Source organism: Pogonomyrmex barbatus, unplaced genomic scaffold, assembly GCF_055798465.1.
Source record: "Pogonomyrmex barbatus isolate J1 unplaced genomic scaffold, ASM5579846v1 scaffold3, whole genome shotgun sequence".
Taxonomy (NCBI): Eukaryota; Metazoa; Arthropoda; class Insecta; order Hymenoptera; family Formicidae; genus Pogonomyrmex; species Pogonomyrmex barbatus.
Genome location: NW_028297127.1, coordinates 2,196,502 through 2,222,128, shown reverse-complemented (window position 1 = coordinate 2,222,128; position 25,627 = coordinate 2,196,502). Strand labels below are relative to the sequence as shown.

At 39.5% G+C, this 25,627-nt stretch overlaps 2 protein-coding genes and 1 long non-coding RNA gene across 5 annotated transcripts; 2 read left to right on the top strand and 1 right to left on the bottom strand.

Annotated features, from left to right (window-relative positions):
- Positions 1-58: 58 nt before the first annotated feature.
- Positions 59-16,669, top strand: LOC105426362 (diphthine methyltransferase). 2 transcript variants are annotated; one of them, XM_011637557.3, is made up of 5 exons: positions 59-406; positions 2,839-3,477; positions 3,606-3,744; positions 3,985-4,365; positions 4,854-5,329. In XM_011637557.3, exons 2-5 carry the CDS (start codon positions 2,856-2,858, stop codon positions 4,861-4,863), a joined length of 1,152 nt encoding a protein of 383 aa, XP_011635859.2. In that variant the 5' UTR covers positions 59-406; positions 2,839-2,855; the 3' UTR covers positions 4,864-5,329. The 2 variants fall into 2 exon arrangements, with proteins under 2 accessions (XP_011635859.2, XP_088936229.1); XM_089080103.1 differs by lacking the exon at positions 4,854-5,329 and adding an exon at positions 16,453-16,669 and having other exon boundaries at positions 60-406.
- LOC105426361 (uncharacterized) lies at positions 16,533-24,293 on the top strand. 2 transcript variants are annotated; one of them, XM_089080093.1, is made up of 15 exons: positions 16,533-16,669; positions 17,141-17,445; positions 17,816-17,887; positions 18,635-18,858; positions 19,011-19,108; positions 19,186-19,497; positions 19,589-19,975; positions 20,046-20,284; positions 20,355-20,635; positions 20,742-20,898; positions 20,969-21,171; positions 21,249-21,397; positions 21,496-21,807; positions 21,907-22,316; positions 22,386-24,293. In XM_089080093.1, exons 1-15 carry the CDS (start codon positions 16,556-16,558, stop codon positions 22,960-22,962), a joined length of 3,840 nt encoding a protein of 1,279 aa, XP_088936219.1. In that variant the 5' UTR covers positions 16,533-16,555; the 3' UTR covers positions 22,963-24,293. The 2 variants fall into 2 exon arrangements, with proteins under 2 accessions (XP_088936219.1, XP_088936220.1); XM_089080094.1 differs by lacking the exon at positions 17,816-17,887.
- LOC112552551 (uncharacterized) lies at positions 22,999-25,609 on the bottom strand. The gene is made up of 2 exons (XR_003096672.2): positions 25,161-25,609; positions 22,999-25,043 (listed from the first exon to the last, which is right to left on the bottom strand). It is a non-coding gene; the product is annotated as an uncharacterized LOC112552551 (long non-coding RNA).
- Between the last annotated feature and the right edge of the window lie 18 nt (positions 25,610-25,627).

The following is a 25,627-nucleotide window of genomic DNA, read 5'->3' as shown; positions in this document are numbered from 1 at the left end:
CATCGGTCTGTAGGAGCCTTTCTGGTAGGAATAGGGCCAAAGCACACATTTCTACATAACGCATAAGAAAATGAACCAATCATAGCCCTCCATTTCTACTCCACAATGGAAATGAAAGATTCCGATTGGTTTATTTTCTTATGCGTAAAACATTACGTATGTTTCCGGCCCACCGGCCCGTAGCTGTCGCAGATCGCAGCCACAGTTGATAGTCTGTCACTCGAGTGTGAGGTTGTTTGATGTAGACCGATATAGCCTAACTTTGTACTACACGTGGGCAAGGGCATATCGTTGGACAACTCGACGCCACGAATCGACCTTCTCGAGGAAGCAACCAAAATAAAAACACGTGGGCAGACGAGAGACACTAATTCGCACGCAGCATAAGATATTTAATTCTCAACAGGTATTTATTAGTACATATATAATTAACATTTATAGTCATGTCGTTCGTTATGGTGATATGTAAAACTCATACGAATTATCATCGTGCCAACTTTGTAAAATTCGTTATATTATCTAACCTCTGTTATGTCAGACGTTTTGCGATCAAGTTCTCGTTTTGCGATCTAATACGTGTTTGTTATTTTATTCTACACCGAAGCTAAATTCCTGGATTGGATAGGAGCCATTAATTTGGAAGAAGAAAAGGAAGATTCTTTTTGAAGATCTAATAAAATATATACAAGAAAAGTGCATCAATTGAGCATCTTCAACATCGTCATGCCGCAATTTAGAAACATTGGTGTAAATACAATGCCAACAATGCAAAACCCTTCAAAATCAAATCAATACAACAAGCCAACATCTTCCAATTCTAGCTTACCGAATTCCTATAACAATATGATGAAAGCAATAAGCACAGCATCTCAAACTTTTCGTCCAGTAAATACTATTTCCCCAAATGGACCGAGGCAGTTGCAACGGGAACTCGAGACAGTACAGAAACATTTAAAAAAAACTAAAACTTTGCTAGAACAAAAAATGAAATCATCTACATAAGCTCATTTAAATAAGTTTGCAAGCTAATTATAAAATATCATTTATATAAGAAATTTCTCGTATTGTTAAAGTATGCTTTTGAAATCATTTGATCAGTATTTTATTTACTTTAAAATATTTTTAACTGATTCAAAATGTCTGGCATCATCTTCAATGAATCTAGAATACAACGACAGTTGTATTCTAATTTCCATTCTAATTTTCATTAATTTTCCAGCTTAATATTTTTTTAGACTTTATCTTTCTTGAAAAGATTTCATCAATATTTTGATAGATGTGACAAAAAGAAAAGGTCAAAATGAAATTAAACAAATAGTTAGTTACTTTTTCCTTAAAAATTGAGGGAATCTATCCCATGAAAGAAATAACCTGAAAGAAATACCAAAATTATTTGTAAATTCAAATAGTACAAATATTGTGTAATATTTTATGTAAGTCTAAAAGTTGTTTGTAAATTCAAATAGTACAAATATTATATAATAGTACAAATATTTTATGTAAGTCTATTAAGAAATATTGGGCTATGTTTATAAGTATTACCTGAAGCAAAAGTTGTTTGTAAATTCAAATAGTACAAATATTAATATTTTATGTAAATCTATGAAGCAATATTGCTACATCTCTGTTTAAAAATATTATCCGTTTAATATTAAATAACAAAGACAAAATGATATGTAGAAGGTAATGTTTTTGAATATAGCTCTATATAATCAATAATATCAAATAGAAGATTAATGAAATTAGAGTTTTGTATGCAGAATTTATTCCATTGTGATAACAGTAACTTAAATGTGTGATAATAAACCTGCCAGATAATACATCAAATAAAGCATAAGTTAAAGCAAGTTATAACAGTAAGTTTTCTTCTTCTTCTTCTTCTTCTATTAAGACTATATTTTCTGCTCTCTTGATCTTCCTGCAGAGGGCCAGCTCTTGTGCTATTTCTCGAATGGTCTTCCGGGCGGAAGTAGGGATTTCCGATCTTATTCACTTTACCAATCGATTGGGCTCTAGCCTGTCCACATAGTCTCTCTAATGACGTCTCCTCGCTCTCATGAATCGTCTCTCATGAATCTGACCATATTCTGAATCTCACGCTCCTGTCGTATATCTTGATTTCTCATTCTACCTCTTAATGTTATTTTGATGTTTCTAAGTATCTTCATTTCTGCTTCGCGCTCTTTTTGTTATTGTTGTTTCAGCTCTTATTTCAGCATAGATCAAGTAGTAACAATTTAATAAATAATAATAACATTTAATGAAATAGGATTAAGAATATACATGTGCGCACTCATACACGTACACACATACAGAATTATTAGAAATTTTAATTTAGCTAAAAATTAAGCAACCTTTTACATAAATATGTAAAAGCTTAATTTACACAATTCATTTGTAAACTTTTATATTATTGTGTAAAAATTAAGCTTAAAAAAACAAAAATTTGTTTTATTTTGAGAAAAATTAAAAATAGGTTTAGATTATTAGGAATATTATCAAAGATAAATGCTAAAAATAAATAATGTCAGATAGATATTCCTTTGTTATTAAAGATTTAGTTTGTAATTACTTTTTATTATAAACAACTTGAATTAGGGGTCTCTGATTCTTATTTTTCCTATGTGTAATTTTTCGCCATGTAGTATTTCCTCTATATATGTTTAGTATATTAGTTTTTCAAATGTATAATTTATATATTTTTTTATTTATTATAAATCATAACAAAATTTCTCTTAATGTAAGTGCATTATGTAACTATTCTTATTGTAATATTGTGGAACTAATTCATTGTTAAGTACTATTTGATAAGATAATCCTGAATTCCTTTTGTTTCAGATAATTAACAAGGATAAATGGCAGACGGGGAGGTACGGGTGCGTACTTTGGCTACATTCAATACAGAATATCCAGCTGATACAATAGAATGGTGCCCTGTAGAGCCATTTCGAAATATATTAGCATGTGGGACATATAAATTAGACAAAAGTATACAGGACACGAATTCGATAGCATACAAACAAGGACGAATTTACTTGCTTCGTGTGATAGATGGTGGAAAATTAGAATTGTTGCAAACATTGCATACCGCAGCCGTGTTGGACATGAGATGGTTACAAGTCGTAGATTCCATAGAGAGTCGAACATTGCTTGCCGTCGCCGATTCCGCTGGATATTTAATAATTTATCAGCTGAACAGTGAGGGAAGTCAACCGGAATTGAAGTTTATTACCAAATCGAAAGTCAGTGACAATGAAAATGTCATGGCATTATCTTTGGATTGGTCGACAGAAAAATATTCCACTTCCAATCCTCTGTTCAGTCCACATATTATTGTAAGCGATACTGCAGGACAAGTCTCTCATTTTACATGGCGCGATACAGGTGACCTAATGAAAAATTTCACATGGCCTGCACATGAATTCCAGGCATGGATTGCTGCCTACGATTATGACTGTAGCAATCTTTTTTATACCGGTACGATAATGTACAATGTTATAATTAATGAAAATGAATTCATATTGAATTTTGAAATTCTTTTTTTGAATATTATTAGAAAATTCTCTATAAATTTTCAATGGACTAATAATAATTGTAAATTTCAGGAGGTGATGATAGCAAGTTTTTAGGATTCGATACCAGGACAAAATTAAGTACACCCACATTTTGTAAAAAAGATCATACTGCCGGAGTCACTAGCATTCATAACAATGTTAATAAACCATTTTTGCTTGCGACTGGAAGGTAAGAAACTATTCTGCATATTTATTAAAGAACGATTGATAAAAATATAATTAAAGAATTTTACATTCGATTTTTCATGAAGTCCTTTACGAATTTTATGATAGATTTCTTAGTTTTTTCGTAAATCAATAATAAAAGTAAAATTCACAATTTTTGCATTGTTTCTTTTACATAATCACAGAGTTTACTTAAAAATTATTTTTTTTTTCTTGAAGCAATATATGTGCTTAAATATTTCAGTTATGATCACATAATGAGGCTGTGGGACAAGAGGTATTTCATGCAACCAATATCGACGGTGAATCTCAAAGGTGGAATTTGGCGATTGAAATGGGATCCGTTTACTCGGCAATATCTACTCGCTGCATGTATGTACAACGGATTCAAGATAGTTCTTAATGACATGCTATTGTCCGTCGTTGCCGAATACAACGAGCACCAAAGTATAGCATATGGTTGCGACTGGTCATTCCTGAAACAACAAGATGTCTTGAATCTAAATATACCTGATGGAGAAACCTTGATAAGTACTTGTTCGTATGAAGATTGTAGCCTCAAGATATCCGTGGTCAACTTCTGGCCAGGAAAATGGGATATTGAACAATACGATTCTACTTACCGGTAATGATTTAGACGAAAATAGATAAAACAATCATATTTTCAAATATAACTGTTTTCAAATATGATGTGGTAACAAAACTTAGAAAATTAATATACGAAATGCCAATTTACACAATTTGCATTATATAAAAATTTATATAAAAATTTGAATGACAATATTTGTATCAAATTGTAGCAAAATAATTATATTTATAAATTGAATTTTTTTTTATATTTTTTCTTTTAATAAATTCAATTAATTTTTTTATAAGGAGTACTAATTGATTAAATTGTTACATTATCCAGCGTGTTCTATTTTTCACATAAATTAATTTTATTAAATTAATTAAATTTATTTACGTTTTTCTAGTTCATCTTCGATAATATCTCGTTTAAATATGCAGGATTGTGAAACTAGAAATCGAATTTAAATCTTTTTAAATGTCCATCGTGTTACCAATTATTTTCTCAATTTTACATTCCTTTTTAAAGAAAATTTTACTCGGTAGACTCTTCTGATGATGGACAAAGGATCAATCAAAAACATAAAGTTTTGGAACAATCAACGAATACAATTTTTCTCGAAACCTTTTGTGAAATGTGTCCCTGGCTCAATTAAATTTCGCGGTTAAAGTATAGAGAACCTTCATTAGAGCAGACGCTCGAGGCCCCCCATCTTCGTTAATCTTACACCGTGGCCGTGTCGCGGGTGCGCGCCGCGAGGTGGTGGGTCGGGCGCGGCGCGAGCCGCATTTCGCCGCGGACGGTTCGATAAAAATCAGTCGTCGCTCGCATCGGTGGCTGGGCTTCGTTTGATTAGGGGTAGTCTCGTGGCTGTGCTCCGTGGGGGTGTCTCCGTCTGTCTTTTCCTCGTCGACGACACACGAGTGGCGTATCCAAGAGCGGACGGCGAGCGGGACTCTCCCTCGGTGCCGTGACAGGATCCACGGCTAGTCACGGCCCCCTGGAATCTCGTAGTGAGTCGGTGAGTAAACGACGAGAGTCTGGACCGCACGCGCGGGCGTCCCCGCGACGATGTCCTTCCTCCCGTGCCAGGATCAGCTGGTCCCGGCTAGTCATCGTCCCAGGAGCGACTCTGTGCCGCGTGTCCCCGCGATGCACCTGCCGCGGGATCCGGAAGGCGCCGAGCCAAGGTTAAGCGTCCGCGTTTCGCTACTCCGCGTCGCGGCGTCTCCCTTTTCCCCTTCCTCGTTCCCCGTTTTCTTCCCCTCACCCCTTCTCCCTTCCTCCCTCGGTGACGGATCGAGCACCCTCGATCTAGGGCGGCGCGCCAACGAGGTTGCGTCAAATCGCGCGCGTCTCCGTCGCGAGAAGCGACGGATTTTCCGCTCGCGGGTGCATCCCGCGCCTTCCCCGCGGCGACGACGGCGAGCCGAGAGACTTTATCGCACGTGTGATATTACACACGCGTGACTTTTCCGCTCGGTGCATCTGAAGTCGACAGGGTCATACTTCTTTTTTTTTTTTTTTTTAACATGGCGCAATTGTTTCTGTTTAATGCGCTCGTCCTTACGACTTAGTGGCAAATAATGAAACGACATAGGAAAAAGTCACGGGGTGCTTATCCCTTTTAATCGCGTCGTGAACTCTTGGCCGAAGTGGACGACTCGGGACGACTCGAGGGGGGGGTGGGGGGGGGGGACGTTCCAGGATACGCGTATGCGCTTTTCCGCGCGTTCTCCTCTTCCCTCCTCGCCCCTTCCGGAGCGCGGCTTAATTGACGTAAATTCAACGCCGCCCGCGGAGAATTTTAGCGCGTCGCGCGGGTACTCTTAATTTCCGTATCTTTTCGAACAAATATTTCTTTTTTCTTAACTCCCGCTGGTTTTACATCTTTTAATGATCGTTCGATTCGATTCGTCTAGACTAGAATTTCTTTTTTACACGGTTTTTCAATGATAGGATCGAAAAACTGACCGGGCAATTGTCTCTTCCGTCCGGTGATGTTTTCTTTAGGATTAAAAAGGATTAAAAAAAGAAAAATAAAAATAGAACTCAAAGAAAAAGTTGTTTGAACAAGCAGCATCTACTTTCATTTGGAAAATACATGTGGGAGACGAATGTAATTTACTTAACATGTTACTCGCCTGAGGCACCAGGGAGCTCTTGCCCCCCGTCCGAGGAGGAAGGGAGGAGGGGTACTCCGAGATTGATTTCCGCCTGGCGGAACGATTTATTCTCGATTACCTCGTTACAACGCGATCCCCAACGAAGACGAGCCGTTCAACGTGCGAGTCAGCTTCCCCGTCGATAGAGAAAGAGAGAAAGAGGGAGAGATAGAGAAACAGAGAGAGAGAGAGAGAGAGAGAGAGAGAGAGAAATCCAGTCGCGGTGCAAGGGCGTTGTCCTCTCTCTCGTCATACAGTGGTTGCACGTCCGGCAACGTCCTTCGCCTCGTGCGTCCTTCGAGGCGGCGGAAAAAAAAGAAACAGAACGAAAAAGGACAAGAAAAAAGAACGGAATCTAATCTCCGGGGATGCGAATCTCCGCGTGCATCGCCGGTTCGTCCGGCTGATCGACTCGTGAGCAAAAACAACGTCGATACGTAAGGGCTCGCGTAAGGAGTGTCCTGACGCGTGGCCAAAAAAAAAAAAAAAATCGCGGACGAATTCAGACAGCCGGAGATCCGAAGGCGGTCGCTCGCGTCTCGAGAGAATCATCCGCTTAGAAGTAGTTCATTATAGCGGTGCAGCTGTGGGAGGATTCGCCGCGTCTAACGTTAATGTCTCATTGTCAGACGGATCCGTTTTCGATCCAATGGACGGACGGACGGACGGGTGAACGATCACCGCTGACGTCAGTCGACATCCGCGACTTTACTTCGCGTGGAGAAAATTGAATTTTTAAGCCGTACGCGCGCGATAATCGGTTTCGTCCATCACGGGAATCGGAGCATCGTACGAGGATGCACGCGAGGAGAAATTGATGGGAATCTCTGTCGCTCTGTCGAAGAAGACCCGAGTTCTCGGCGTTCCTCGCGTGAGAGAGCATCTCGTGTTTTTTTCTCGTTATCACCTTCGGACGATTCCCGCGATAACCGGAAAAGCCGCTTTGCTCGCCGAATTTATTCTTTAATTGTATAAAATAATGCGATGCAGAGATAGGACAGAGGGACGAATAAAGAGAGAGCAAGAGAGAATATGTTGATATACATAACAATAAATATCGTGGGATATTCGGCAAGTAGTCACGTGATGCCGAAGGGCTCCAAAATCTTCGGAGAATCCGCGGTTTCGAGAGGATTATACAATAATCTGCTCTTTCAAGCCGCGCTGACAAAGAACAAGTTGCAAAGTTCACCGTGAGAAAATCTTCCACAGCTGCGTATTTAATTTCCATTTGAAGAGAGGAATATGAGTTTAGGAGAACGTTTAGAGCTCGGTAACGCGAAGATTCTTCGATCGGGCGTTGAGGAAAGAACGCGAGCGAATCGAGGCGAGCGTTTCTTTCGCACATCCTTCTCCCGCATGCGGCTGCACTTTTCTGTCGTTCTATTTTTTTTCCTTCTTTCTTTTTTTTCTTCCGCTTCTCTCATTCGACGGCGAAACGAACGCACGCCACGTGTGCGTCGTCGGATCTTTCCCGGAAAGATAGAAAGAGAGAGCCGACGTGCGTGCGTCCGCGCGATTTTTCCGCACGATAATAACCGGGATTAAACGCGCGCGGATTAACGATCTCTCTCCATGATTATTACAATTACCATTACTATGATTCTAGGAGCGGAAAGGCGGGCGTCCGTACACAGAAAAAAAAAATTAGTCTTAAATCAAGACTTATATTTTCTCGTATATAAGAGCAAGAATATTATAATCTTCTTGGAAAAATTTCAGTGAGAAAGATTTTTTTATTTGATTGAATTTGTATTGAATTTGTAAGTATAGATATTTTCATATATAAGCGAGAATGTTATAATCTATAAAAGAGTTTTTTAGTCTTGAATTGGAAAGTAAAATCAAAACTAACATTTTCTAAGAAGATTGAAATATTCTTACTCATATATGAAAAATATAATCTTGATTTAAGATAAATTTTTTTCTATGTACTCTCGTTAATTAGTCTGTGAAATATACTCTTTCTATTTAAGACCAAAGTTTATCTGAACGATAATTTTTTCTCCCAAACAAAAGCAAAAAAAAGTAATATAATCATGAGGAAAGTTACATGTTTCTTGTCAAACGTTTAAACTAATAATATTAAGTTCTATATGCAGAAAAAAATTAATTAAAAAAAATCAAGATAAATATTTTCGTATATAAGCAAGAATATTTATAATTTTCTTATATTGATGCAAATACTCTTATATATATATATATATATATATATATATATATATATATATATATATAATAAAATACAGATACAGATCAAATACAGATATTCTTATATATTATATATATAATAAAAAACGTAATCTTTATACAGAAGATTTTTAGTCTTGAGTTCAGCGAAAGTAATTCATCAAAAATTCAATCAAATCTAGATTAAAATTTTTATGAAGATTATAAAATATCCTTGCTTATATGAGAATATTCATCCTGATTTAAAGCTCGGTTCTCTGGCGGCGCGATATGGGTTGTGTGACGTCAGAAGTGAAAAAGGACATGTAAAAAGTTTCTTGCGTCGTATATAGCTTCATTTTGTACTTTTCCCTTAAAAACATGATATTTTCATATTCTTCGAACTTGTAAGAAATATCAGAAAGTAAGATATCTGTCCAATAAATCACGTAAAGGTGTAAAATAATTCTTGAAATAATGATATACCGCTTAGCTATCAGAAATCACCAGATCACTAGATCTGGTGGATCTAGTTGAATCAAACCTTAATTTCTTTTCTGCCTTGAGATTAATTTCTTTTCTGCATTTTTTCGGACTGCGATGGCTCCGAGTCGGCCGCACCGAGACGCTTTCTACGACGTGCGATATCGAACTCACCGGACGCGATCGCATGCCATCCGGCTTTCGACTATTAGAAGGCGTTCTCCAGGGAGATCGTTGTACCTAACATGCGCGAACAACGGGCAAAAGGATCATTCGCTTCGGCATATACGAAACTGTTTTATTGCGAGCGGCTTTATCGAACGGGAGTGCAGGCTGCGAGAAGCAGCTTTACCAAAGGATTATTTCGAGCGTTGGAGAACCACCGTTTTAGAGCTTATCTACCCCCCCTCCTCTTTCTCTCTCTCTCTCTCTCTCTTTTTCTCTCTTCCTTCCTCTCGTTCTGTGTAATTTCGTTAAAAATAGTACGATGATTAAGGGCTAATGTAAATTGAAAAATTAATTGGGATTAAACGTCGAAAGTAATGATAAAATTATAGTCTTTCCGCGCGGGGAAGAGTACGGTTTTTACTGTGGTGTTTAAAAAATGTTGAACCATCAAAGTTATTACATAGGACGCTTAAGTATGATGAACATTTTTAATATTGAAAAATTTATCCATATTCTAGCGACTAATTTGAATATCTAATTATTTTGTCGGCTTCGACGAAGTTGCGTTTCAATTCTGTATCTAATTTCTAGATACCTCAGTAAAATAATTCTGTCTATGTAAAGATATGTAAAAGTGCCAATCTGAGCACCTGAGATTATGACATTTAGAATAAAGCCGCGACCAGATTATAACCGTGGTTAATTGGCGACCTCCGATTGCTCCATTGTTATTTCACACGGCGGAATTACGTCCTGAAATTTGTACAACGCTAGAAAATGGAGAGAAAGCGATATGGCGCTGCAGGTGTACATATGTATATCGTGTTGCAGACGGCTGCAACGAGCGAAGGGCGCGAACGCGAGGGCAGAGAGGGGTGGACGATGCGGCCGAGTGTCGTGCACATTGAAAGGGCATGCCGGCTGGATTCGAGTGTCGCTATCTCTCTGACGTTGCCGGATCTTGTTCGTTTAGACCATGAACGGACATATGCGCCGACTCGCAGCGGGGATCCGATCTTCTTCCGGAGAACCGAAAAATAGGAGGAGGCATCGGTTTTACGCAATTTGACTGTATTTTTTTTCTTTATTTCTTAAATAACGCGCGGAAGAGAAAATGAGACTTGTCACAACAGAATAACAATATCTTTTGCACCTTCATCCTCAAGAGAGTTATGGGAAACTATAAGTGCTCTAGGAGTGATTTACGTGCCCCATCCCTAGCGAGGATAATAACAGCTATATGGTTGTTACAATTATGCTGAACGTTTTTCTCAAAATCTTTATATAAAAATTCTTTTCAAAATTTTTTATACAAATTTCTCAGAATTTCGTTACAATTTTATAATTTAAAAAAAAATTTTTTTCAGTATTTCTGAAAAGTATTCCAATTTATATAAAATTTTCGCCAGCGAATTGCAATGATTGTTTTTAATTGTAATTTCTATAACCATAGTAAAATAAAAATTGAAACAATGTTTTACTTTGAAATGTTATATTTGAAAAAGTAAAAAATAGAATCTTCAAATCCTATGCTTTAAAGATAAAACTTTGCAAGTTTTACTCATAATTATCCACAATCATATCAACAATAGTATGCATAATAAGCATCATAATATAACACACATTTTATTACATGTGAAGATTCTTCTTGATGATAAAGCTACCTATTCTATAGTTATAATGAAATTATGATTCTCGATACTGTATTGTACAAATGTATCCTATAGAGCTTTCAATCATACTATTTGTTCTGCAGAACATCAGAAAGATAGTAATAATTCTTCGATTGAGACAATCATATGTGAGCGTACCGCCAAATGTCAACCAAATGTTACTTATAAGAAGTATGGTTAGAACTACATAAATAGGTCTAGCTATACAGCTATACCTCGACATAATATCAATATAATTTTAATCCACTTGTATTTCTTTTCCAATCATAGAGAATGCTGTTCTGACAATAATAACAACAACTTTATCCGTGCGCATTTATTCCCGCGCGGATTCTTCAAATTCCGCATTATCACACCATTATTTCGCTTTTATCACGATATTACTTATTTCTTCTTCCTATCGTTTTGACGAGAAGAAGAAATACGCGCGTGGTAATGAAGCGACAATGTATATCGTACATTTTGCGCTTTGTGTCGCGCAGTTGTGACGATAATCACATAAGCAGATCGGATAAACGCCGCCGCGATATATCGATCCGCGAATCGCGTGCGTTCGCGAACGAAAAAGAAAAAAATGCATTAGCGCAGCTTCGCAAGTCGAACGCGATTTCGCTCGCTTATTTATTCGCAGCGACCTGCGCACGAGATAGGCGCGGGAAGAATTGGCCGCTGAATCATCCCCAATCAGCCGCGCGATGAATCATATTGCGTATCGCGTTTATCCCTCGAGCGAGCTCTGCCCGCGCACACGCGTGTCTCCGACTCGCAAAATCACGTTCACGTGTCGTGTCGGCGCCTCTGGCGCAGGACACGCTTCGGATTTTCACGTCACGGATAAGATCTCCTCCTCGCGTCCGCGAGTACCGGATTATTTTCCGGCCGAGGATACGCTCCGAGGCGCGTAGAAACGTCACGCTTCTTCCCCGCGGCGACCTTCCCTCTTTACCGTGCCGATTTGACATGAGTGAGTCGCACCGACAGGCTGAATGAGGTTGTCACGGGGACTGTGAATTCCACGGTGTAGATATCACCGTGTCTGGAAACCAACAACTGTTAGCTCTGGTGTGCGTTTCAATGATACTTCACGTTAGACGCCCACGCTCGAGCACGTACTTCCACTCGAGAGAGAGAAAGGGGGTGGGAGGACGTGCGACGAGGGGCAAGGGGTGTGGGCCTCTCGTGAGAGAGAGAGAGAGATGAAAAAAAGAAGTTAATCAGTCGGGTAAGGATGACGTAGGCGAATAGCGTGCAAAGTAGCTTATTTGTTATAGCGTTTCAAGACGGTAATTGTCGCTCCGGACGAATAAATACAGCTCTGTGTAAGCGGAATCATCAAGACAATCAGGCGCACGGCATTCCTCTGTGAGAGGCATATCCACGCGTTTATTCGTCTTTAAAATCTATGAATGGGAGCCATTCATTCCCATTTACGTTCTTATCATTCGATAATAGCTGATGCCGCGGCATTCCTCGCCACTACTCGCGTCTACTCGAAAGTCGAGTGTTATCGTTTTTCCCTCGTCTCTTCCTTTTTTCAGGAGGATCCTTTCCTCTCGAGCGAATAAAACTCTCTGGCAGAGTGTTCGGATAGAAATAGGATTGGAGTAAAATGACGATTGTCTCATCGATGGTATTTCCGGCTACTACACGGGAAATCGGTTTCTTCTCTCTCTCTCTCTCTCTTTTTTTTTTTTTTTTATATATATATAGAAATATAGAAGAAAATAAAAATAAAATGAAATATAAAATTTTTAAGAAGATTTATAATAAAAATGCTTTTATACAAGAATATTTGTCTTTGATTTGACAGATTTTTTTTCTGTGTAATTCGAAAGTCTGCATAATTGTTTTGATAACTCAACGAAATTATTTTCAAATCTATATCTGTGTCGATTTTTTTTTTTTTTTCTTTTAGACACTTCAGCAAATCTATTCTTTCCGTGTATGAATGGCCGGGCACGGCGTGAAAGGGACGCAAACCGGACCGGAAGTCGTACGTGCGACTCCGAAATCACACGCAATCACGCGTGACGCGAACGCGCGCTGCATTAGGGCGATCGGATCGGCTGCGATAGCCGGGCCAGCCGTCTCGTTTTAAAGTTGCGAGAGCTTCAAACTAGGTCAAAAGGCAGAGCTTGCGTCCACCCGCCAACCTACCTGGAACACGCCCGAATGGAATCGGGCGAATATTCCTTTGCTGCTTTTCGTCTTTTGGTACCGTTGGTGAAGAGGGGGAGAAGCATCGATCTATTCGAGGGTTGTTTTTGCCCTCGCGCGAAACATTCTTTATTTTCCCGGTTTCATTTTTTCCGGTCTGTATATTCTTAATAATAATAATAATAATAATAATAATAATAATAATAATAATAATAATAATAATAATAATAATATCATATTGTACGTAATAATAATTTTTGCGCATTTATTGCGCTTGACTGCACTCGTTCGCGAACTTTTTCTTTTTATTAATTGATTTTAAGAATCCTTGATCTGTTTTATTCATTACATTATTTCTTATATTCTTATGTGCGCTTTAATATTGAACGTTTACAATTGAAACCTTCGTGAATTTTCATAAACTTCGACGAATTTTCCTGAACTATGAATCTAAATATTTTTTTTTAATTACGTATGAGTATATAAAAAATTTTTTTGCAATCGACAATTACACAGTTACACAGAAAGAACGCTGACACGTCTAAAAACTTGATCAAATATAATCCGAAAATAATTTTGTTCATCGAAATCATTATGTAGGACTTAGGATATTGATGCTTAATCCTGCAAAAATTCTTAATATTCTAACAACCAATTTTTGTCCTACTTAATTATCTTAATGATCTTTAAAAAAATTACGATCTGATATCTGGTCAAATTTTTAAACAGTTCCATCGGAATCATTCTCCCCGTGTAAGCACAGATAGTGAAGTTCGCGTTGCATTTGTCGATTCTCATCCATCTGTAACGATTGCTTTTATCTCGAGAGAATCAGCGCTTCCGGGCGAGCAGAATAGAACGAAAATTATCCTCGAATTATCTCCGGTTTTATCATCCTCGCTTGTTCGCGGCGGGATTGTTATTGCCGTATCGCGAACGAAAAGAATCGAGCTCGCCGCGTCGTCGCGCGGGGAAAAGGGAACGATCGAAACGAAAGTGCGTTATTATTCCGCCGCGAGTTCCTCGCTGCGTATCCATCGCGCGACGTAATTTCCTCCGAACCGGAACGACGCGAACCGATATCGCTGCGAACATGCGTCTATTAGAGTTTTCACTTTTGTCACGCGACGGCGAAATGGGCACGAGGCGGCCGGATTCTTTTTTTTTTTATTTTTTTTTTTTATTTCGAAAATCGCCATAATGTATATAGCGATAATAATGGAAAAAACGCGGCCGGGTCAAACGCTGTTGGAAGTAATTTCGATCGAAGTGCCGGTAAGCGTATCGCACGAAAATAAATTGTGCTCGTGACATTTCGGCCGAATCGCCCTTCGCCGGCGTAGCGACGGGAAACTCCTCATTTGTCCCTTTTATACATCAGCGCGCTGACGTGGGGAAAAAAACAATTTTGCTGAAGTATCTAAATATTTGGCTAGATACAAATCTGAAATTTAATTTTGTTGGCACGTCAAAATAATTGTATAATCAAATTGATGATTGGAATGTTAAAAATTTTTGTAGTGTTATTAGCATGATTAAGCGTTTTATACGATTATTTGATTCGACAAAGTTATTTTTAGTAATATTGTAATAAATAACAATATTCCGCAGACAGGATTTTGGATATTCAATGATCTCTTTTTAATTTTTTTATTTCATATATGTGTGTGTGTGTGTGTGTGTGTGTGTGTGTGTGTACAAAACAAAAAACTAATAAAAAATTAAAACAATTATTAAGCCCTTAAAATCCTGTCTGCTGAATATTTTCATTTTTCGCATTCTGTAACGTAAACATATATTTTCGGCTTTTTATACGAAATTATTTTCTGTTATCTAGCCAAATTTTTAGATATTTTAACGAAATCACTTTTTTTGCACGCGTACTTTTATATTTATACGTATTTTTCGCGGGATCTGTCGCGACCAGGCGGAAATGTTTCCCGGGGGAATTTTCGTATTCCGTCGTCGGGCGGCTCGCGCGGCGGATGCAGCGTCGTTTTCTATGTAAAAAACGGGCGGAAAAACACGGCGCGAGTGAGAGCGGACGTAATTCGAGGCATATGCGGCGGCGCGACGGCAACGCGAATGGAATGTTCAGAATCTTAAACGTTTAATGGAACATAATCGGTTAATAGGTCTCGCGCATTCAGCCAAAGCCGGTCACCAGCACCTCACGCAACGAGAATGACGACGCGCTCCGGATATTTTTATCATCCCCATAAAATTCTATATTCTTTCGAGGCTTCTCTCTCTTTCTCTCTGTCCTTCTCTCTTTCTCTCTCTCGCACACGTTGCTGCTTTGATCGCTGCACACTTGTGCGGTTGTCTCGTATGTCTCGTATGCGCGCGAATATATTTATGCATTTTTTAATACGTCAAATTCTGAATCTAATTTACTCGTGTTTCCGTTTTTTTTTTTTTTTTTTTTTTATATATATATATATATACAGGGTGTTTCAAAAGTGGAAGTCAATCGCTCGGAAGTGGATTAAGGATCCAAAAACAACGAAAAAGGTTGATTTGAAAAGAAAAAACATAGATTCGGAAATGCTTGTTTTCGAGTTGTCGCTTTTCATGTTGAAATTTCAAATTGCCTCGCTTCCAAATTTTTTCGTCAACATTGGAGAGGAGAGATAATCTTCATGAATTTTATAATATAAATAAATTATTAATTAAAGTTAAATAAAAGTTACGGGCTAATTTAGCACTACACAGGATATATCACGTGGAGATATAGCCGACTTAATATCTCTTGGCAGAGATCAAGACTTTACAGTTGTGCATCCTGACTAGCTAAAGTAGCTCGCAACTTTTATTTTTGACTTTAATTGTTAATAAAACTCACAAAGACTATCTCTTTTCAATTTTAACAAAAAAATTCAAAAATAACGCAATTTCAAATTTCAACGTAAAAATGGCGATAACTCGAAAATAATTTTCGAATATATTTTCAAACTTACGTTCAACTTTCTTTCTTTTTTTTGGATTTCCATTCATCTCCCAAGTGATTAATCTCGATTTAACATGGAACAGCCTGTTCATTTATTTAAATTTACATTTAATTAAAAACAAGAATATATTTATACGTGCTCCTTTTATTTTAGAATATTACGTCGATATTAATTATAATTAGGTAATTATAAATATCATTAGTAACAAGTTTCGTCTATTTTTACGTCATATCGAGTCTAATCACGTTTCGGTCTCTGTTGATGAACGCTCCACCATGTGTGCTAATCGACACTAAAATCTAAACGATCTTTGTCCACGTGCGATCATCCTGCGTATATTTCTATGGATTTAACCGATCCTTTATATCTGATTTGCAGCGTGGAATGATAAATGGTAGCCACCAGCAGCATGGTATATGAGGAGATAGTCGGTATACGGGGCAGCTGACCCCAGCCACCGCGCACGCTTTTCACGCGCGAGATGCCCCACAATCTAAACTCAGTTTCTGCCAACTCCGCCAATACGGGACCGAATCATCAAGCCTATCCCCAGCAACCGTACCACCGGGAGAACGCAGATGGACTCCAGCCCGAGGTAACGCGGCGTCGATCGATCACATCGATACGTCTGTGTCGAGTGTCTTGGATATTGCGAGCTGATAACGCAGCTTCCGACGCGTTTTATGAGTCTGCCTTACCAAGCTGTGGCTCTTTTCGTCGTTTTCTTTGGAGAAATATTTCATACGCTGACCGCGTTCAAGAGAACTTATTCTTGACAAACTGTACCTCTAATCGATCTTTTATAAGAAAAATTATAAGAAAAAGGAAGAAAGAAGAAGAAAAGAAAGAAGTAAAAATCGAGAATAAAAATAAAGGATCGTAAAAAGGCAATTAAGTAATAGAAGCCTGATAGTTATAAAATAGTTATCGTAAAGAAGCCGTTACGAGCAAAAAATCACAGTGTTTTGTTAATTCTTAAGTAAAATTTAAAATATAAATCTAAGTGAGATCTAAGATCCTGAAAAAAATTCGTGAAAAAAAACATATACGATTATCCATCCTTCAGAAAGAACCGGTGGAATTCGATACGTCGCATCTGCGAGGTGCCCCAGCGGAGGTCGAGGCGTTGGTACACAACATCAAGGAAGTCGCCCAGCAATTCCTCTATCATTGGCGAACGTTCCCAATCGTCCTACCCCCGCCGTTGTCCTCGTGCACCGAGGGGGAGGATACGTTGGCGCGAAAGAAGTACCATCTGAGGGATCTCTTCGTAGCGCCCAGCTTTGACGAGCTGGACGCGGTCGCCGTGGACAGCAAGGGTGAGCCCAGAAGACTGACCAACAAGCAATTGGAGAGTATCAGGGAGCGGGGGTAGGTGTTCCTGTCGTAGAACATAGCGAATATAATATCGATTTCTCCCTTACCTCGTTTGACGATCGACGATAGCTAGTCATTTTGTGTAATTATCGTAGAGACAGTAGTTAGGCAGTAGAGAATGAAAACAAAGGATAGTAAAGAAGAGAGCAATGTATTTACAACAATTACAACGTAGCTGTAACGAATGAGTATATGTATATCTGCGTTCGATTATCGTTAAATTGAATCGCGAGCGAACGCGAGAGTTCTCCCGGAACGAGACTTATCGAGGCCGCGTTTGCGTTAAACACGCGGAGTAAATAAGGCGACCCCTTGCTTGAAAATGCGTCTATGTATCTGATATGCTCTAACGATTTCTGTAAAGCTTACACAAGGATAAATATGGAAAGCCGAAGAAGCTGAATGCCACTCAGTTGGAGAGCATTCGAAGATGCGGGTACGTGTAACACACTTGAGCGACAACGCTCAAGACAATGTAAAGGACAATGTAAATGTTTAAACAAACAGGTTGATCAGGCAAAACGAAATCTTGTATAGCGACCTCGGGACTGACTAACAACCGACCGTCTAACTTTTCCCTCGCGCGGGAACGGTGTCGCGTTCACAGCATGACCTCTCATTCGCACCGCTATTAACTTATTTTAAACGCCCAACGAATCATCATTTGCGGAGCGTTGACGAGATAAACGCATATTATGCGTATAACTCTTTCGCACCACTGGAGATTGGAATTGGAGATTGGTGTAACATCTTTTGCAACGTGTGCGCGTTTATTGTGATCGCATGAGCACTCGATTTGTACAGGCTGCATATTCCCAGTACTGTTTAGCCTTTAAGTTAAGTTTGATTTGTACATACAATGTAAAAATAAGAACCACGAGTTTTATTTAGCGAGTCACCGTAGATGTAGTCAAGCGTAATTTAGCACGGATTAGCAATTCAGCAGTCGAATAAGTGTACCTGGTGAAATTAGAATCCGCAAGTAGATGTTACACGTCGTAGATCACCTTGAGACGGGGAAACGCTATCCTTATTTTGATACAATATTTTCTTACCATCCCAATTGTTTTCTTTTTTTTTTTTTTTTCTGTAGGATATGGCGCTTTGTATGATTTCGGCCGTCGCAAAAAAATCGCTCGGGAAACGTTTTACCGTCGCGGCTGACCGACGATTCTTCTTGCAGAGAGTTCGAAGTGGACTCGATCAACTTCGCCGGGCAGACTCACCGATGGCGATTGAGCGGTCTCCTGCAGCGCGGCCGGGACAGACGGCGGGACGCGTTGCTCACAGATCTCGCCCTGGCGACTAGGTTTCTCGTTGTAACGGCAAAGGCTAGATTAGTTTCCCATTGCTTCAGTGTTTCACAATCCCTTAAAGCCCTATTAACGGGGCTGTTGCGACTTCTCGGTGAGCAGTTTGCGTCCTCCGCACGCTTATATGTGACGTCTAAACCGCACGTCCGCATTACCGATTACGCTGCATCATACATATACATATATATTACGTGTATATATATATATATATGTACATTGCGTGTTACATTTATATGCATCTTGCAGACATAATAATCGGCGTACCGTCGCTCCAGGCACACAATCTAGACGCTAAAATTAGGGAGGAGCGCTGCCGGTATCTGGTGGCGGAATTGGTCTGCAGGGTAAGACAATTATTTTCATATTCCCGCGAAATATGATCTCGAGCGCGTGAATCACATTGTGATTATTTCTCTTATAGCCGGAATATGAAGACTCTTTGGAGCTACTTTGTGGATTTATACGGAAGCAGCTTCGTCGGGCGACCACGGAAAAGTTCGAAGTGGAAAGAGAATCGTCCCAGCTGTTGCCCGTTTCAATTCCTTTCGTATTTGGGACACCGGGCGGGGCCGCGGTTGATCTCAGATTGTTCAGTAGGGACATAATCAGGAAGGCTCTGCCGACGCTCGTTGCGATTCTGGAGAGAGAGACAAGAGGCTGGTTCCTTCACTTTAGAGAAAGACTGATATCCGAATTGAGAGCACAAAAGAAGCCGGACGAGGAAATAGAACGAGTAAGAAAATATTTTATATATATTTATAAAAAAAAAAAAAAATAAATCTATACATATATTTTTTAAATGTATTGTTAATTAATATTTTTAGGAAGTTAACGAAGCGGTAATGCGCGAATATTTACAAAGAGTGTATTCGAATATCTTGTCACATCCGGACATACTAGCACTTGGCGAGGGTATCGCTCAATTGCTAGTTCAACAGGCGCAATCGGTCGTATTGATGCACCGAGCGGTGGAGAATGTGCAACGGAAGCTATCGCAAACCAAAGAATCTCTGCGACAACGTATCGAGAGCGAACATCCGGTTCTGTCGCGGATACAGCCGTGGATGCGCGATCGCATGCGGGAGGCCGAGGAGAATTTTATCGAGGAGTGCGAATGGAGCGCACATGAGGAGGCTCTCGCGCTCTGCAATCATCAGAATCTCACTCAGACCGTATACTTCCTCAATCGCGATTTAACTTTCATGAAAGAGGTATCTAATGTCCGTTCTTAAAATCCTGTTATCTCGAGACTTGCTAGAAATCCGAATTTGTTTGTTTTAGAGAGAGCCAGTCCTGTTAAAAGAATTGCGAAAGGTGAAAACGCCGACGAGAACTTTCCAATGGCCGACGCAAATCTGGTTACCGAAGAACTGGATAATAAGACGCAATTTCCAAGGTCAATCCGAGATAATACCAACCGTACTCAGCAATACTCCGACTTCTATTACGACGCCTCGCGCTGATCCCAGCCAGCCTGTCTTCTTGGTTGAAAGAGAGATTGTACACACAACTACAACAAGGTATCTCAATCAGTTTAATTACTATTCATATCTTAATGTTCGGCGTCCTAATAATTTTCTGATATAAAAGGTGGCCAATGTGGCGTTGGATAAATTACATCGCCAGAACATGGTGTTGGACTTGGAACGCAATGTTTCTGTTGGGTGTAGCTGTACCATGGTGCAGTCCAGTGTCTTTCCGCGCTTTACTGCTGGTGCAACCGTTTACTCCTGATCTGGAATTGAGTCAACTAAATGGAACATTGTTTCCAAGAAAATCGTCACAAATGCCTACACTTTGTTCCCGACTAATAGCGCTTTGGAGACACATCAGTAAAAGCCGAACGCATTTTGAGACTGAACCAGACACAGGTAAAATTTTTCTCTTGATCATGCTCATGTTTTGGCAACAAAATATAAGACTGTCGGATTTTGAATATTGATAATAAAATACGCTAAGAACAATAATATTTTTTAGGATTCATTGGTAAAGGTATGACCAGACATCTTAACAGGCTGTGGAACTACGGTGCAAAGGGTCTATTGGGCACGCTTATCATCTTGTTTATATTTCCCGTAATATGCGTTTTAGCGAGCGTTAGTTCGTTAATTATTGCTCTCACTGCGATCCTTTGGTTAGTTTTTAATATAATTCTCTGTCCATTTTCTTTGAGTAGAATATAATTAACTTATTGGTCATTTTAGGATGCCTCTGATCACATTGACGCTTCATGGATTCATGGCACTCATTATGGATCTGGATAGTCCTGAGCCGAGCCGCAATCGATATCTCGTAGTGATGGAAGCGTTGGTTTGGAACATTGGTATTCAAGGTTGCCTGCAGCCAATAGCGGCGTTATTCGTAGCCCTTGTCCTGTGTCCGATCATCTCATTCGTGATACTTACAAGTGAATACTTAGAAGTGAACGCTAAATTTTATTAAATAAAATCACGAAAATATATATTCGAAATAATTCTATTTTAGTTGCTGTGATACGTTATTGGGTTAGAGTATTCTGGGATACAGCCATGTTCCATCTAGTGATCAAAAATAGAGGACGAATACCAGCGAGCGATAGCTTCGTAGTAAAGAGAATAGCTGGACCGGGACTAGCTTCGGATTATTATTATCAAGTAAGTACATTACATTGTTACGGGTGAACATCATCTGGAGAATAAGGTGAAATTGAAATTATATATTCTAAGAAACTAAAATTATATATTCTTGGCAGATAAGAGCAGAACAAGCGTTGGCCGCGTTTGAAGCAAAATTAGAATTGGACGAATTGTTGGCGTTCCAGCAAGAGATCGAGAGATTAATTACTCAACCGCAGAGAGATTTCACTCAATTTGTTGAAGCCTGTTTCGGTCCGTTCGCCGCTAGTCTCGCCAAGACAAAGGACCCGTACAAATCGCTCGAGAAAGAAGCCAAAGATCTAATCGCCGTATTACATGAGAAGTTGGACCGACGAAGAAAAAATTTGCAGACGGGTCTCGGCGTCGCAGTGAGGAGTAAGATAAAATTGACCACTTTTGACTTGAAGGTACTTGTTTCTCATAAATCATATGTGATTTTATATTTCATTAATATTCTAATTTCGTTTGTATAATTTGATCATGATACAGTTAAAATGATATTATAGGTAGTCATACAGCAAGGCGCGTTGATGTTGGAACGTCTCTATCCCACTCACGTTTTCGCGAGATTGCCTGGCAATGAAGAAGACTTCTGGGAAAACAAAGGTTTAGGAGTATGCGATTGGGCGGGTCTGGCAGGGCTTATGTATGCCGATATCTTTAGTTTGGACTTCCTACAACCGCTCGACGATTCCGACACGAAATTCAGATTGGAGCCACATCCAGGAGTCGATCTGTCACGGTACACGGATATGGTACACAGTACCGAGCTCGGTGGCATTAATGGACCCGATTTACTCGGCGCTGTTTACGCACCACGCGGAAACATTCAAGTTCATAGTCCGTATCTCGAAGTGTCCGCTTTTAACCCGAGAGCTAAGCAAGCTAGCAATAGCAGAAAATCCGACAAGCGATGGTAATTATCTCTCAGTCGTATTATAAGCAATTTTCTCAGATATCCATCTAAAAGTACGATGTTATTCAGTGACACCAGCGGCCTGCTGACGTCGACAAAGATCCGAAGGCGCACGATGACGAGCGAAAATAACTCGGAAGGACGGTGGCAACCATGGAAACGTCAAATCCATCCGTACAGCGCGGAGAAATTGGTGATTCCTCTGCCGATTCCGCATCCGGCTCACATAGCAGTGACCATCCACAATCGTGACTCGGAGGATCCAATTCCGCTCGACTCGGAATTGTGTCAGAACATTTTGCGAGCCATCGAGGAATCGCCCGGGGAAGTGGCGACAGAATACGTCAGCCGATACAGAGGCGGCGGCGGCGATTCCAGCTTCGATTCCGTTGCATCGCAGTCATCAATCTCAATCGATACCGGTTTGGACAAAGAGAATGAAACGACTCAGGAGATCGCCGCGGCGAACGCGAACGAGAAAGAGAGTGAGACCTACCACTGGACCCTATCGAATTGGGGCGGTGGTATGACGCGAAGACGGAACAATTCTGGATCCATAAAGGTCGATCTTGCGTCACCGGAGGACGTCACCCTCGACACAGATACCACCAGAGTGATGTTCAGCACGTACGGAACAACTGTCTAAATTAAGTACGCCGTTATATGCGCCGAATAAAAATGGTTATCTCGTCGTCGCGTTTGTAGATGACGTTAAAAAAAAGATAAAAGAAAAAAAAAGAAGAAAAGCTCCGCAACTTTAGCGAACCTGATCTTAGAGAACAGCCTTTGCCATCCAAGATGACGCGATGCAATATTAAATATTCGCATAGCCACCTTCAGCTAGAAGTAACGCGGATTAATCTTAAATATATAGAGTTAAGTGTTTGCCAATGGATTCATAATTTTAATCACAAGTGCAAATTTGAAGCGAAATCTTCGAGGGAAGAGCACGTTTTCAGATTAATTGTCCTATAAATACATATATATTACAATCGAATGATTATCGATGAATTATAAATTATTTATATTGTCAAAAAATTTTATCTAGGAATGCGTTAGGCAGATATTATTCAAAGTTACATGTTCGGTACCGGAAGATACGAAACTTTGATTATTGAACAAATATTTAACGAGGAATGCTGAGCGATTAAGATTCCAAGATTTCGTTATTACAAGGTCGGAATTTTTAAGATTATGAGAAAGAATACACACACACACACACACACACACACACACACACACACATATATATATATATAGAGAGAGAGAAGAAAGAACAAAGGATATTCCAGATTTTAGTGTAGCAGATAAGATTAGGTCTCTCTCTTTAATATTACGTTAATTAAAAACGAATGCGACATTCATATTGATACACTGTATATAGATAGCTAATTGTATAAAAATAAACTTGTTAATGTAATATTACTCCGAATAAAATTTTCTGTTTATGACGGGGGCTAAACGGTAATAAGCCGGCGAAGAGAATATATGCTTGCGATTGTTCAATCGTTTAACATTTAAGATACGACGTATATAGCTATATATTGTAAGCATGCGCTTGCGACGATCATGTCACTGCGAGTCGACTCGCAGAGTGAATTTCAGTCGCGAAGGTAGTCCAAGCGCTATCGATTACGTTAAATTCGACAATGTACAAGCGTAATTCGATTATCATAAATATTAACACCCGTGTAACTTATTTGACGAATACGCCCCGAACAGGGAAAATACTTTAATGTCCCTCCAGCGTCTCTCTATCTCAGTGTACATTTTATTTTACTAATAAAATTGCAATAGATGTTAGCATGGAATCTCGAGATTGACTCCGAACGGCAGCGCGCCGTTTGTACGATAGAAAAAGAGAAATGAAAAATCGTATCGAATGTATTATCGAGACAGGATAGCGAGATACGGCGACGCGACGCTGACTAACTCCAACGCTATTCAGACTCAATAAAAATTTACTGTAATACAAAATGCATTTTCCAATCTTCAATTTTTTCGCGAAATATTCAAAAAATCTTAAATAGGTAAAACAAGTTAATAATCGAACTGTTTCATCGAATCGCATATTTCGTTCCTTCAAATAATCAATCGTTTTCGCCTGACTTCCCCTGAAAAATAACGTGAAGATATTTTTTAAGCGTTATTTGAAGCGTTCTGAATGCAGCTGCGTGCAGGAGCTTATAAAAACATCGAGTTCGAAATAAAAAGTTCGAAAAAAAAAAAATAGGATTTTTTTACTGGACGAGAAACCTAGCGTCGAGGGACGTGCGCCGTTCGTGCGCAAAATTCGGACAAGGGTAATGAAATCGAAAGTTATTAGTGAAGGGGGCTAGGAGGATCATGAGCACGGAATGAAATATCGCAAGAGTATGAGGATTCGGCGAAAGCAATAGCTATATATATATATATATATATGTGTGTGTGTGTGTGTGTGTGTGTGTGTGTGTGTGTGTGTGTGTGTGTGTGTGTTATACGTTGCGCCATATCGTTCGAGATGTCGATTAAATTCGTAAGCGCATCGCATGACGATAAATGCTTATTAATTCTCTTTCTCTTTATGTCGCTTTCAATTAATTCATCAAAGATCACATCAGACAAGATCGTAGATAATATTATTCGATCTTTCTTCCGACAATTCCCGCTAGCGAGCTATCGATTTTCTTCAAGAGTGAAGTCTCCAGGAGCTGTTGACGGTAGTCGTATCATCGCCGTATCATCGACCTGATAAATCACAAGAATGATAATCTTCACCTTCGAGATAAGAAAGCGAGAACCGCGAGAATTTTTTTTATCGTATCTTTCTTTTTTTCTCTCGCTCTCGTATTACAATAAACGTACGAAACATAATAATTTCGTCGACGTTCGAGAAAAAGAAACGGCACGAAATTTCGCTCCGCGAACAACACGTGTACGAGGTCCAACGAGGACTGACGATGGCGGGCTAGCGGCTGTGATATTCACGCAGCGCATCATCGCATCGCCTCATGGATGCCTGTTTACACGCGATCAAAACATCAATGACCTTGAAAGCATCGTATCACGTGATCGCGAGGAGGGAAGTGTCGATTGGGCCGCGAAGGCGCGTACTGCATTCTTCGGCCAATAAGAATTGCGCGCGCTGGGCCACAAGGCCGACAGGAGAGAAAACAAATGGGAGGGGAAAAGATAGACAAGAGAGCAAATACAATCTGCAAACGGCAAGAATAATAACAATAATCGTCGAAAACAATAACGATGCGACAAGCATCAATACAACGAATAACGATAACGAGAGCTTGTTGACTAAAAACTTACTCTCAAACTAA

Coding starts and splice junctions, on each gene's coding strand:
- LOC105426362 (XM_089080103.1), top strand. CDS start 2,856: ATGGCAGACGGGGAGGTACGGGTGCGTACTTTGGCTACATTCAATACA. Junction 3,478..3,605: donor TAGCAATCTTTTTTATACCG/GTACGATAATGT, acceptor TGTAAATTTCAG/GAGGTGATGATAGCAAGTTT. Junction 3,745..3,984: donor TTTTTGCTTGCGACTGGAAG/GTAAGAAACTAT, acceptor TAAATATTTCAG/TTATGATCACATAATGAGGC.
- LOC105426361 (XM_089080093.1), top strand. CDS start 16,556: ATGCCCCACAATCTAAACTCAGTTTCTGCCAACTCCGCCAATACGGGA. Junction 19,976..20,045: donor ATTTAACTTTCATGAAAGAG/GTATCTAATGTC, acceptor TGTTTGTTTTAG/AGAGAGCCAGTCCTGTTAAA. Junction 21,172..21,248: donor CTCATTCGTGATACTTACAA/GTGAATACTTAG, acceptor ATTCTATTTTAG/TTGCTGTGATACGTTATTGG.